The sequence below is a fragment of the Colobus angolensis genome, unplaced genomic scaffold (assembly GCF_000951035.1).
Source record: "Colobus angolensis palliatus isolate OR3802 unplaced genomic scaffold, Cang.pa_1.0 Scaffold73, whole genome shotgun sequence".
Taxonomy (NCBI): domain Eukaryota; kingdom Metazoa; phylum Chordata; class Mammalia; order Primates; family Cercopithecidae; genus Colobus; species Colobus angolensis.
The window spans coordinates 10524692-10537423 of record NW_012121043.1 but is presented as its reverse complement, the minus strand read 5'-3'; the positions used below and the strand labels follow the sequence as shown (position 1 = coordinate 10537423).

Genomic DNA, 12732 nt, shown 5'->3' with positions numbered 1-12732 from the left:
TTTTGAAAAGATCAGTGAGATGATGGATATATTAACTACTTTGATCAGTATACATTATATGTATCAAAACATTACTACATACCCATGAGTATGTACAATTACTATTTGTTAATTTAAAAAATAAAACTTTTAAAAAATCATTTAAATGCAAGATAAATTATTTAAATGTTTGTTTCTTACCATGGCAAGAACCCTCAATTTCTTCATATCCTGTACTGCAGATGCATCTTCCAAGAGGAACCAGCCAATCTCCATCGGCTCCACAATACAGTTTAGGAGTGTCACGCTCTTCAGCACTCTTCACACAAGAACCCCGTACTTCAACCAAAGAGGAGGAATCAACCCTTGGAATGGTATCAGGAAACATGGCCAAGTTACGAACAGTGAAGGGGCACTTCTTGTAGAAAACACGGACTGAAACCAGGGCAATGCACGCCCCAATGTCTTGAAAAGCCAGATAAAATCCTTTCCTTTCTATAGGCCCCACCTCACGAATTTCAGTGTTGAGTTTGAGGATGCGATCACCCAAATCCATCTGGGTAAAACTCTCATCAGCAGCAATTGTGTCGATCTTTGTATACTGGTTTGGCTTGAATTTAATTCCGTGGGACTCATCTGATTCCATATAAAACAGATTAAATGTTTCTTTGCAAGTCCCCAAGACCCATGGGATGCTGTTACAATCCCTCAATGTGAATTTCATTTCCACGTAAATTTTCTGTGCTGCATCACGGGAGATCCAGTTTGTACGAAGCCAGTTGTTTTGGTTTGGTTCCATTACATTACATACCTGGTATGTGTGAATGGGCCTATTATGTTCATCCATTTCAGTGATGGCATCCCACTGCAAAAAGGGGAAAAAGTCATTAAGTGATTTTAAACTACAGTGATTAAACAGAAATGATTACTTACAATTTTTTTTTGTTTTACCAAAATAAAAAAGAGTTAAAAGGATACAAATGAAGCTATTCAAAGCAACAATGGAACAGCATTTTAACCGTGAGCCTTTGGTTAGAAGTATGGGTTCTAGAATCAGCTGTCCTGTCTTGTCTTCTTACACATGAATTGCATGACAACTTTATTTAATATCTAGTTTCCTCAACTGTAAAGGAGCTGATAATAGTACCTGTTTCACAGGGTTGTTGTAAGATATAAATTAGATAAATACACGTACAGCACTTCAGACAGTTCCTGGCATACTATAAGAACATTAAATAGCATCCATTATCTTATCAAAACAACTAAATATATAAAAAATGCACTTTGGGTTTCCCATCTTTCCTCATATACAATTTGCCACAAATTGTGGTCTGTTTTCTTTGCCAATATTCAATTAAATATTTACATGACCATTTAAATAGAAAACAGACATAGATAAGGCCTTAAACTTATTCAATATTTATCAGGCACTCCCATACCCTGGACACTGGAAATACAGCAATTAACAAGCTGAACAAAAACTGTCTGCCTTTATAAAGCTTACATTAGAAGGAAGAGAGACATCTAAAACGTAGAAATGAGTAAAACTAAATAATATGGTAGAAAGTACAATGGGGAAAAATGGGGCAAGGAGATTAAGAAGAGGGTGATAATTTTAAGTGGGTGTCTAGAAAAGGCTTACTGAGGTACTGACATTTAAGCATTGTCTTAGACATGAGACAATGAAACTTGCAAAGAGGAAGCAGTAAATATAAATAACCTGAGGCAGGAGTGTGTAGGTATATTTGAGGAACAGCATAAGTGGGCACTGAAAGCACATTAAGTACTAAGAACAGAGGGTTAGAGAGCAGCCAAACCAAAAGTCTTTATTAAGCATTTTAAGTCCTTTGGCTTTTACTCTGAGCTAGATCACTGGATTATTTTCACTTCTGTATGTTTATGTACAAGCAGTTTGCCACTTGATTGCATGGAAAGACTTTGTCTGTTTTTAAGAGATTTAATAAAAATACCTGAGTACCCTGAAAGCAGTTTAGATTATCAATATTTATTCATTTAATGTTGCATACTTCTATACTGTAAATTTAGATTATAACTCCATTTTATTTGTATAGCTATAATTGATCATTTTCAATACATGAAAAACATTCAGGTAACCTTATAGCATGTTTGGGAACACATGCTAGTCATCATACTTTATCATTTCTATTTGAGTATACTGAAAATGACAAATGGTTTGCTATAGTGAATAAGGGTGAATAAGGGTTCTATTCATTGATAACATACTTCAGTTATTTATAATAAGATTATTTAACATATTCTGTTTGCAGTTTCTCATTTTAACTGGCTATAGAGAGTTACTAAATCAAGGCCAGTTGAATTTCATTAGCATACTTTCTAAGAGAATGCCTACTTTCCTCTGTATATAGGACCATTATGACACAAAGTACTTTAAATTAACTACTGTACATTTCTAGAATAATTCATATTATCCATCATGCAAACTTAAACACAATATTTTATCCAAGAAATATTTTTTGCAAGTTCCTTGCTTGAAATCCAGAGGGCATTTTCCAGAGAAAACAATAAGTTCCTTTCAACTGTATATTTAATTTTACAAAATACACACATTTTTTATCAGGGGTGATTCAATAATCTCAAGGGAATATACATGAGATTTCCCATCTAAATGCCTTTCATCCTAACGTATAATGGGTCTTACATTACTCTGAGGACACTTAAAGGCAAACCAGCACTGTCACAGCTCATTGGAACCACAACACAATCATTCTAAATGTAACTGTGAACCAAGATAATAGCAAAAAATATGATATACTTTTAAACTGTCAAAATCAATGTCTAAAAATCTAAGTATTTTACACATAGGAGAGCATGTACTCATCCAATGATGATTTTTATTTTGAATACATTTATAATTAGAGCTGATTTCATTTATGAGGGAATGCATATACTAATGTCTATACTACATATTTTACTCTCCCATATAGGAGTAAATAACTATATTCCCAGTAAATGCTGCTTTAATTAGTATCTTCAGGCTACATTGCTTCATATTAATAGAAAGCATTAACCATGTTCATCAAAAGATCAACTCCGAAAAGATGAGATTAACTTTAACTCAAATATGAAAAACTTTGAAAATATCATTTATGAAATTAGAACATTTCCTTATTTACAAATACATTCAGTTGGGGAGATGTTCAGAAGGAGAGAAGGGTCCAAAGTGAAAAAAATACATGTATTCTCTAATCAGAACTGATATAAACCAAGAAATATAGAAGTACAAAAATATACACAGATATTTGGAAATGTGAGTCTTCTCAAATACAGTGCATAAATACATGGCAAACTGATGCATATTGTTTTACACTAAGTTTGTGATGTTTGATGAAAAATAATATTTCTTCTTTTACTTAAAATAAATTAGAATTAGATTTAGGTACCAAAACAGTCAAAACAGACATAATTGGTAAATTTCATCTTATTCAAGAATATAGAAAGTTATATTAGATATACAAATTTGGATCTGATTCCCTAAAACAAGAATGTAAATTCAAGATTGATATAGATCTAAATGCCTATGAAATTTGCCATAAAACATAACATCAGTAGATATAGAAATCATATCACATTTCAGGCATACTTTTCCTTTTGGAAATACTGCATTTATATATAAAGACCCCGGAACACAGGTTTAAGCTATGGAGGTCCACTTACAAGTGAATTTTCTTCAGTCTCTGCCACCTCTGAGACAGCAAGACCAACCCTTCCACTTTACCCTACTCTTCAGCCTACTCACCGTAAAGACAACAAGGATAAAGGCCACTTTATGATCGTCCATTTCCATTTAATGAATAGTAAATACATTTTCTCTTCCTTACGATTTTCTTTTCTTTTTCTGAGATAAGGTCTCACTCTGTTACCCAGGTTGAAGAAAAGTGGTGCAATTTCAGCTCACTGCAACCTCCATGTCCCAGGCTCAAGAAATTCTTTCACCTCAGCTTCCAAAGTAGCTGGGACTACAGGCATGCACCACCACACCCAGCTAATTTTTTGTATTTTTGGTAGAGATGGGATTTTGCCATGTTGCCCAGGCTGGTCTCAAACTCCTGAGCTCAGGTGATCTACCTGCTTTGGCCTCTCAAATTTCTGGAATTACAGGCATAAGTCAGCATGCCCAGCTAGGATTTTCTTAATAACATTTTCTCTAGCTTACTTTAAGAATACAGTATGTATAATATATAATATACAAACTATGTGTTAATCAATTGTTTATGTTATCAATAAGGCTTCTGATCAACAGTAGACTACTAGCAGTTAAATTTTCTGGACAGTCAAATGTTATACATGGATTTCAATAACACATAGGTCAATCTCCATGCTGTTCAAGGGGTCAATTTTAACCTTTTAGTTATAATTTCAAATGCTAAAATAAATAGGGTCTCTAAAAAGTAGAGATGCCAAGGTAAGCATATGAGTATGGCAGCTCACATACCACATGCCTAAATATTTTTTAAATGATAAATCTTTTTTTACTTGTATAAATATATATAATACATATTACAATAATTACTACTACATGTTACACTAATATATTGCATATTGGTGAAGTCAGGGCTTTAGTGTACCCATTGCCGGAATAAAGTACATTGCACCATTAAGTAATTTTTCATCACCTACCCCCCTTTTACCCTTTCACCTTTCCAAACCTCCACTGTCTGTTATTCCACAGTGTAGACCTACATGTACACATTATTTAGCTCCCACTTATAAATGAGAACATACAGTATTGGTCTTTCTGTGTCTCAGTTGTTTAAGATAATAGCCTACAGTTCCATTATTTAAATTAGATCAAACTTAAAATATATAGTATCAGTCTACTTTGTAAAGATACTTTCATAACAACCTGACAGTCCAGTTTCATATTTAAAATACTTGGACTCCTAAGAACCCCATGGCAGCATGTGGTGGCCTATACAGAGCCAGCTCTTAACCTTAGTTAATCCCACTTCTCTGCCCTTACCTGACTCTAGTTCTATCTCACATCCTGAGAGATTTCACATATGCACATATATGAGCATCTCATACATAAGCTGTCTTTTCCCTGTTTCAAAAAGCTGCCAACTTTAGTCCTCCAGTCGACTTAGGCTGAGCACACCAGTGTCACAGAGTATCCTTTGGAGGATGAATCCCAGCAAGAATCTGTGAAGCTCCTAAAAGTAGACTTGAGGCCATTTGAGCAAGAAAGTCTAGGGTCTTGAATACCTGTGCTATGGTACAGAAAGAAACCATAAGATCTAAGTGGCATATCTTCTTATCCTTCAATGCCATATCTTCATGAAGAGGAGTGTAGCCAGAGGAGTGAATGGGCAAGACCATCTAAAGCTCTAGCATGAAGTAGAGGCTTCCCTTCCTGGGTCTAAAGATGATCATAATTCTTTTTAAAATTCAATTTGGACTGTAAGATTACTGGAATTTTTCTTTAACAGCAAAGAGAGTTAAAAACCTATGATTCACTTCATTATTAGGCAGTTAGTGTAAACATTTACTTTAAAAATCTTTTTTTTTAAACTTCATAAAGTACTTTGTCAACTCTACACATCATGTGTTAATAAGCAATTAACAATATTTAGTGAATCTATAGTATCTGTAAGTTCTACGAGGGAAGTAAAGAAAGAGGATATAAAGTTTGCTCTCGTTGGACTTGTTTATAATACATTTAAGGTAATAAATTTAAAAAACCTAATTGATAGCACAGGTTTGAGTGTAACAATCTAATAGTTTATATAGTAAAATATAGTAAGTGTTCAAAGGACAGCAACACTCATGAACTGGAGTTGCTTGGAAGGCTCAGCCAAGAAGCATGCACTGGACTTGAACCATAAAGAATTATAAAATTCAATAAGCCAGAGGGAGGAAAGTGAATAGAAATTAATTTATAAAACTAAGCTATATGCATATACTTTCAGACAACTCTAGTTCTGTCCCACGTAAAGTTCCTACCCCTATTTAAAACAAACATATAATTTATTATCCAACTGTGAAATACTTAGATGTACATAAATCTAGTAAATGTACAAATTACAAGATAAAGTATATTATCAAACCAGTCATTAATTTTGCTATTGGTTACTTCTGTCAGCTTCTAGCTTTTACATAATAGGTAATGAACACAAAACATTACAACTCCTCAATCACATGTATGCTTCTTAAGAAAAATTTTATGTGGGACTTACAATAAAATACTAACATACAATGTAGAAAAGAGCTAAATAAAGCAAATTAAATCATACATGTTTCTGCAGGGGAGAAAATCTTGCAAATTATTTCTGTTTTCATGACCTATATGAGTAGAACAAAGAACCATATGAGTGAGCTGTTTTTTGGATCGAGGAGTGGACAGATGGATTACAAAGAGATGGATGGAAAAGTTTTGTAACTAAGTGTCCTGCTCAACGAGAAGTTTTGGTTAAGCAAGAATCAGTTGTACTCCAAGGAGTTCTTTCTTTCAAATACTACAAGGTTACCTTGGATGTAATGATCTTTAAGGCCACTATTTATATACTGAATTTATATTCATCAAAACTTTTTCACAAATGCTAACTGATGTGGTCTTCATCGGTCCAATAAAACAAGACAGGTATTTTTATTTTCATGATAACAATAAGGAATCCAATACTCATTAATAAAATTAATTACCCAGTGTTTCATGGACTAGAATTAGAACTAGGTCTTCTAACTTTATTTTATGTATTCTATGATGTTAAGGCCTCTTACAAAGCTTGCTGGGAGGAGATGGTATGGGTGGAGAGACTGTACCTCTCATTGCTAGCCAATTATTAGAGATAGCAAAGAGCTGGGCCTGGAGCACGGGCTTCATATGCAAACCTGCCCCTTCTGAGTCTACAGCCCCAAATTCTTCCTTATGATGTGTTACTCTCACACATCAAGCCAGTATTTCGCCTGCCCTAGATGATCGATCATAGGGCAGGCATCAGGCACTTATAGACCACCCCATTGCCCAAATTCCACAGGAATTTTTCAAACTAAGCAAGCGTCAAAGTGTTTACTTTGCCCCACCCTGTCTTTCCCTCAGAAACCCTAGAAAAGGCTTTAGCCTAGATTGCCCCGCACTCCTGTCTTCTACCACCTGACCAAAACATAGTGGCTCCCCTGTGGCCCTGAATGGTATGCACTGCCCCCTCTCTGGGACTTATGAGTATAATAAACTTCTTTCCAAGCCTTGTTCTCATTTCCTCCTACAACCACAGTGACTTTATCACACTGTATTCAACATGTACATCTTAGAATGAATAAATTGTTATATGGATCTTAAGACAATCCTCCTGGCATCCTGTCGAAGGACAGCTGATTCTTGCGTAACCAAAAGCTTTCATTGAACAAGAGACTCTGGCAAAACTTCCTCATATAGTCATTCCTTGATCCAAAAAAAAGGATTCATAAAATGACCATAAGACAAAATGAGTCTCTCTGTTCTATTTATCCAGGACATAAGAATAGATGTAGTTTGCAAGATATTCCATTCTGTAGAAGCATGTATAATTCGATTTTTGCTTTACTGAGCTCTTTTCTACTTTCTACATTGGTGAGTTATTTTATATATTGATATTTTAAATATTACATGAAAAACATAAATAAAAAAAAACAAGATAGAGGAACTGGGATATTTTAGTTCAGTGCCTATTATGTAAAAGCAAGCACATGACCAAACTGACCAACTTAGTACAGATTTAATAACAAAAGCATTTATAATGACATACATAATTTACAGATTCTTACATATTAGGGTTCTCTAAAAACCCTTCCCCATCAACATATAAATTTTCATTTCCATAGCAAGCTAAATAAACTAGTTCAAAAAGCCAAGTTTTAAAATTTTATGGCATAATAATTTACTAATATGTCAATGATTAATAAAATTTTAATATTACATTATTTGCATTATAATACAATTTTATTATTTATAATTATAAGTATAATAAAGTTTTATTATATTATAAATACAATTTCATTATATAATTATTAATCATACTACAAATACACTATTATATTATAAATATATATTTATTGTATTATTAATAATATATTTTAAATATTTTATTAAATATACACAGTATATTATATATAATATAGATTGTGTATGTTTTATATATTTATGTATGTAGTATATTATATATTATATAATATACAGAATCTATGTTATATAGTATAATATACAGAAAAATATATATTATATAATATATAGATTCTTCTTTTTTTTTGAGATGGAGTCTTGTTCTGTCGCCCAGGCTGGAGTACAGTGGTGCAATCTTGGCTCACTGCAGACTCCACGCCCTGGTTTAGGCAGGTCCCCTGCCTCAGCCTCCCAAGTAGCTGGGATTACAGGTGCACACCACCACACCAGTCTAATTTTTTTGTATTTTTAGTAGAGACAGGGTTTCACCATGTTGGCCAGACTGGTCTCAAACTCCTGACCCCTCAGGCAATCTGCCCCCCTCAGCCTCCCAAAGTGCTGGGATTATAGGCGTGAGCCACCTTGCCCAGCAATATAGAGATTCTTAATAGTACAGATTTAATGACAGATTCATTTATAATGATACAGATATTTATAATAACGACAGATTGAATTATTTTAAACCTGTAATAGCTACAATTACCAAACTTAGGTACATCTAAATATTTCACAGCTGAAGAGTAAGTTATATGTATATTTGTTTTAAAAAGGGTAAAAAGTTTTACTTCCTGGATACACATGGTGAGGACTAAAGTTGCCAAAAGTGTGTGCACAAAGATTCGTGTTTTGGGGGCTGTATCATTTGAAGTGAATATTTGTTACAAGTGATAGGAAATGTGAATAGCTATGAGCAATAATTAATCTATTTAATATTCATGCTTGAGGATTCTCTAAAAACCCTTCTCCATCCACATATGAATTTTTGTTTCTATAGGAAGCTAAATAAACTAGGCCAAAAAACCAGATTTCTTTTGGGTATAGAAAGTCAGAACAAGGAAATTAATTCTTAAAGCAACTGGCAGTCATTGAGGAATCAGATGGCTTTCTTTTCTTGGAGAACAAAATAAGGCAATCAAACAGCCTTTTTAGGCAAAGAATATTCAGATAATATGCTGGGAAATGGACACATACCTCCAAAGTTCTTACATAAATCTCTCAAATTTATATCTTCTTCTCTCTGAAAATCTTTAGAATTCAACAGAAATATAAATTTTTATTTCCAAAATAAATTTTGAAATTTTAAAATAGGAGCAGATAGTTTGTTTCTTAGCACAGAATGGACTATTGGACAGCTAATTATATTTTCAAAAAGCAGGGATAAGTCCTGATAACATACTCAAAACACATAGCAAAAGAAAAGAGCAATTACCTTCAGACCAATGTACTCGTCTCTGGATCGCAGAGAGAAAAGGGAGGGGGAAGTCACACCCTAGATGCCTTGGGACCTTAAACAGGTGCAAGGCTGGTCTGATTTAAGGAAATGAAATATCAGTTAAAACCAATCTTAAATATGCTGATAGTAGAAAACAGAAAAGGAAGTATTTTAATAACATGGAAGACTGGGACTGCTGGAGAAACGTATTTTCGTCTTTACCTGTGCTTCCTAAATATGTGCGCGCGCGCGCGCGTGTGTGTGTGTGTGTGTGTGTGTTTCTGAAATCGCTTTCCTCTCTTCCCTTTTCTGTATTGATTTTTGTTACTTACATTCTGTAAGACCATGTCCTCGAATACTAAAACTATTAAGGCCTAAATTTATTTCTACCTCAATTTCTAACAGATTCCAGTTATAGACTAAAAAGGACATAAATATGTGGAGATAATATTTTTCTTGATTATTTTTCTTCAGAATGTTTATTTATAATAAATATATAAAGGGAGAATGGTCACGGAAAATAGAATATAACAAATGACCATTTGAAAGATACAGAATCCAAAAGACCAAATGCGTTTTGAAATTAGCTAGCATTACATTGGTAGATGATTAATATGGAAATGATACAGCATATTATTATTCAGATTTTTTTCCCAAAAGTAAAAGACAATTTAAAGATAGATTAAAACAACATACAACAATAAAATCATAACAAATCTATAATTTCTAGCCAAGTTTTTTATATAATATGTTCTCAATGTTTTGTAGTATATGCCAATAACTATTCCTCCAAATCAACTAAATTTAAATGGGAAAGAGAGCCAAAAAGGGAAATAAAATCTCCAACTTCATTCTAAGATTAAGAATGCAGAATGGCTGAGAATGAAAAGTTGCAAAATGGCACATATGTGATTTGTTCCAAACATTCTTCATCTTACCTTGCATAAGCCAAATAAACTAAAGTTGTTGAATGTACAGGGGTATCTCATTGTGTAATTCTGCAGTGGCTTAATTTTTAAACCATAGGTATCTAATATTCTCTATCAAAGTAAAGCCTGTGAAAGAGGTCTTTTTATTCTAATATTATATTTTCCTCAGAACTACTTAAATATTCACTTTGTCCCAATATACTGACATAAACTTAGAAAATTAGTGCCCTGAATTCTGCTGCTAGGCATATAGTTAATAACATAAATCTGTTTTTGCGGCAGCAAAGTGAAGGCTCTGCATTTAAATTAAAACTAGTTTTGGTGAATAAAACAAGAAGCGAAATGCATCATGTGCAGATACATTTCTGTTTCACTCTGGGCAAACTTAAAACTTTTTTATTAACACTACAAAGATATTTAATAAAAAAGAGTAAGAATTCAGTGGTATATCTAGAAGACAACTGCTGAGTCTAAGTAAGTTTTACAATTAATTTTTTTTACTTTTGGTGGATTTGTCCTATTAACAGGATTAAAATACTATAGCAATAAAGATCATTTCTACTAAGAAGGAATAGATTATCCCATAAAACTGTCACACATTCTGAAGATTAAATTTATTAAACAGTTCGTCTTCTGTATGTCCAAAAGGCCTTAAATGGCTTTAAAAATTGAGATTCTTACTTAAATAATAAATAAAATATTGCAAATATTATCTTTGAAGATTTATAGGATTTCTAAATAAAGGGATTGCAAGTATTTATCTTAATTATCCTGTCTTATATTCAACAATATATGAATACCATGCTAGTTACATAGGACTTGCAAACATAGCAAGCACAGAAAAATAATCTCACAAACCACATTTAATTTGATTCTTGTATGTTATAGAGAACGAAGCATATTATCCTGATTTATGGATGAGGAAGCTGATTTAAAGGAGGGAACTGACTCATCTGAGTTTACAAAGAAAACAGAAGAATCAACACCAAAAGTATGTGAAAAGTTGTGTTGGACCACATGAAGGCTTTGAATCAAGATAAATTTACATAGAATGTAAACTCTATTAGTACAAGGATGGTATCTTTTTCATCATAGAGCTTCCCACACAAGCATCCCATAGGATGTTCCCACACCACGGACTGAAGCTGGTTCTTTATATTTGTTAAATATACAAATCAATAATAATAAAGCTTAAATTATAACTAAAACAACTCTGAATGCTTCCACTAATTGGAGAGCTACTCCTGCTGAAGTCATGATTCTATATATCACATGAGATGGAAAATACGTAAACTTTTAGCAATCTCCTACCTTAGCCATAGCATGACTCAGGTGAACACAGACATATCAGATGACTTAGCTGAAGCTTGTAAACATCACATGACTCAGTGGACATTAAGCTAGTGCACACAATTATAAGTTAGGATGAAAACTCAGGTTTACAACTGAGGTACTTTCTCTCTCTCTCTCTCTCTGTGTGTGTGTGTGTGTGTGTGTGTGTGTGTGTGAAGAGGCAGAGAAAGGAAAATGGTATTTAGAATATGTGTCTGTGTCAAGAGACAGTGAACTGAAGAGGTGAAGCAATATCCAGGCTGCTGAGGAAGCATCCTTTAATGGAGAAGCACTTTAATATAAAGAGGCTATTTACAGATCCAATAAAATCACTTATCTTTGCTGTAACTAACAATAAAGTCTATAGCCCTGACTCTGATTAACATTCTACTTAATTAAAAGGTATAATATTTGTGTATTCATGTATGAATTGATATAAATATCATGTATGAAATAAATGAATATTCAAACTGTATATGTTCATGTACACTGATAGACAAAACTCCTGAGAGTGTGATGTCCTCTACACATTACAGAAGGAAATTACTAATGAAGGAGTAAGTATTTAGCATATTAAATGACGCTGAAAGATCCACTACGACAAAGACCACTCAAAGTATACTAGATTTTTAATAGAAAATTTATCAGTGACCATGACAAGAAAGTATCTGGTGGAGTGTTGGTTTGTACAGAAGCACAATCTTCACACAGAAATCTGGAGAAGAGTTATTTCTTATTAAAGATATATAACACGGAGGCCAGGCACGGTGGCTCACACCTGTAATGTTAGCCCTTTGGGAGGCCGAGGTGGGTGGATCACAAGGTCAGGAGATCGAGACCATCCTGGCTAACACAGTGAAACCCTCCTCTACTAAAAATGCAAAAAGTTAGCCGGGAGTGGCGGCGGCGCCTATAGTTCCAGCTACTTGGGAGGCTGAGGCAGGAGAATGGCGTGAACCCAGGAGGCGGAACTTGCAGTGAGCTGAGATCGTGCCACTGCACTCCAGCCTGGGTGACTGAGCGAGACTCTATCTCAAAAAAAAAAAAAAGATATATAACATGGAAATAAAATTTGCAGAGAAGCATTTAAGACTATGATTCTGTAC

The 12732-nt window shown here is 33.8% G+C and overlaps 1 protein-coding gene across 2 annotated transcripts in view; it reads right to left on the bottom strand.

Annotated features, from left to right (window-relative positions):
• Nucleotides 1-12732, bottom strand: part of EPHA6 (EPH receptor A6) — a 952571-nt gene that overhangs the window by 791946 nt on the left and 147893 nt on the right. For both annotated transcript variants that reach the window (XM_011927614.1, XM_011927615.1), the window contains exon 3: nt 181-844. In XM_011927614.1, the coding sequence (XP_011783004.1) occupies nt 181-844 (664 nt within the window). The remainder of the gene's footprint in view (nt 1-180; nt 845-12732) is intronic.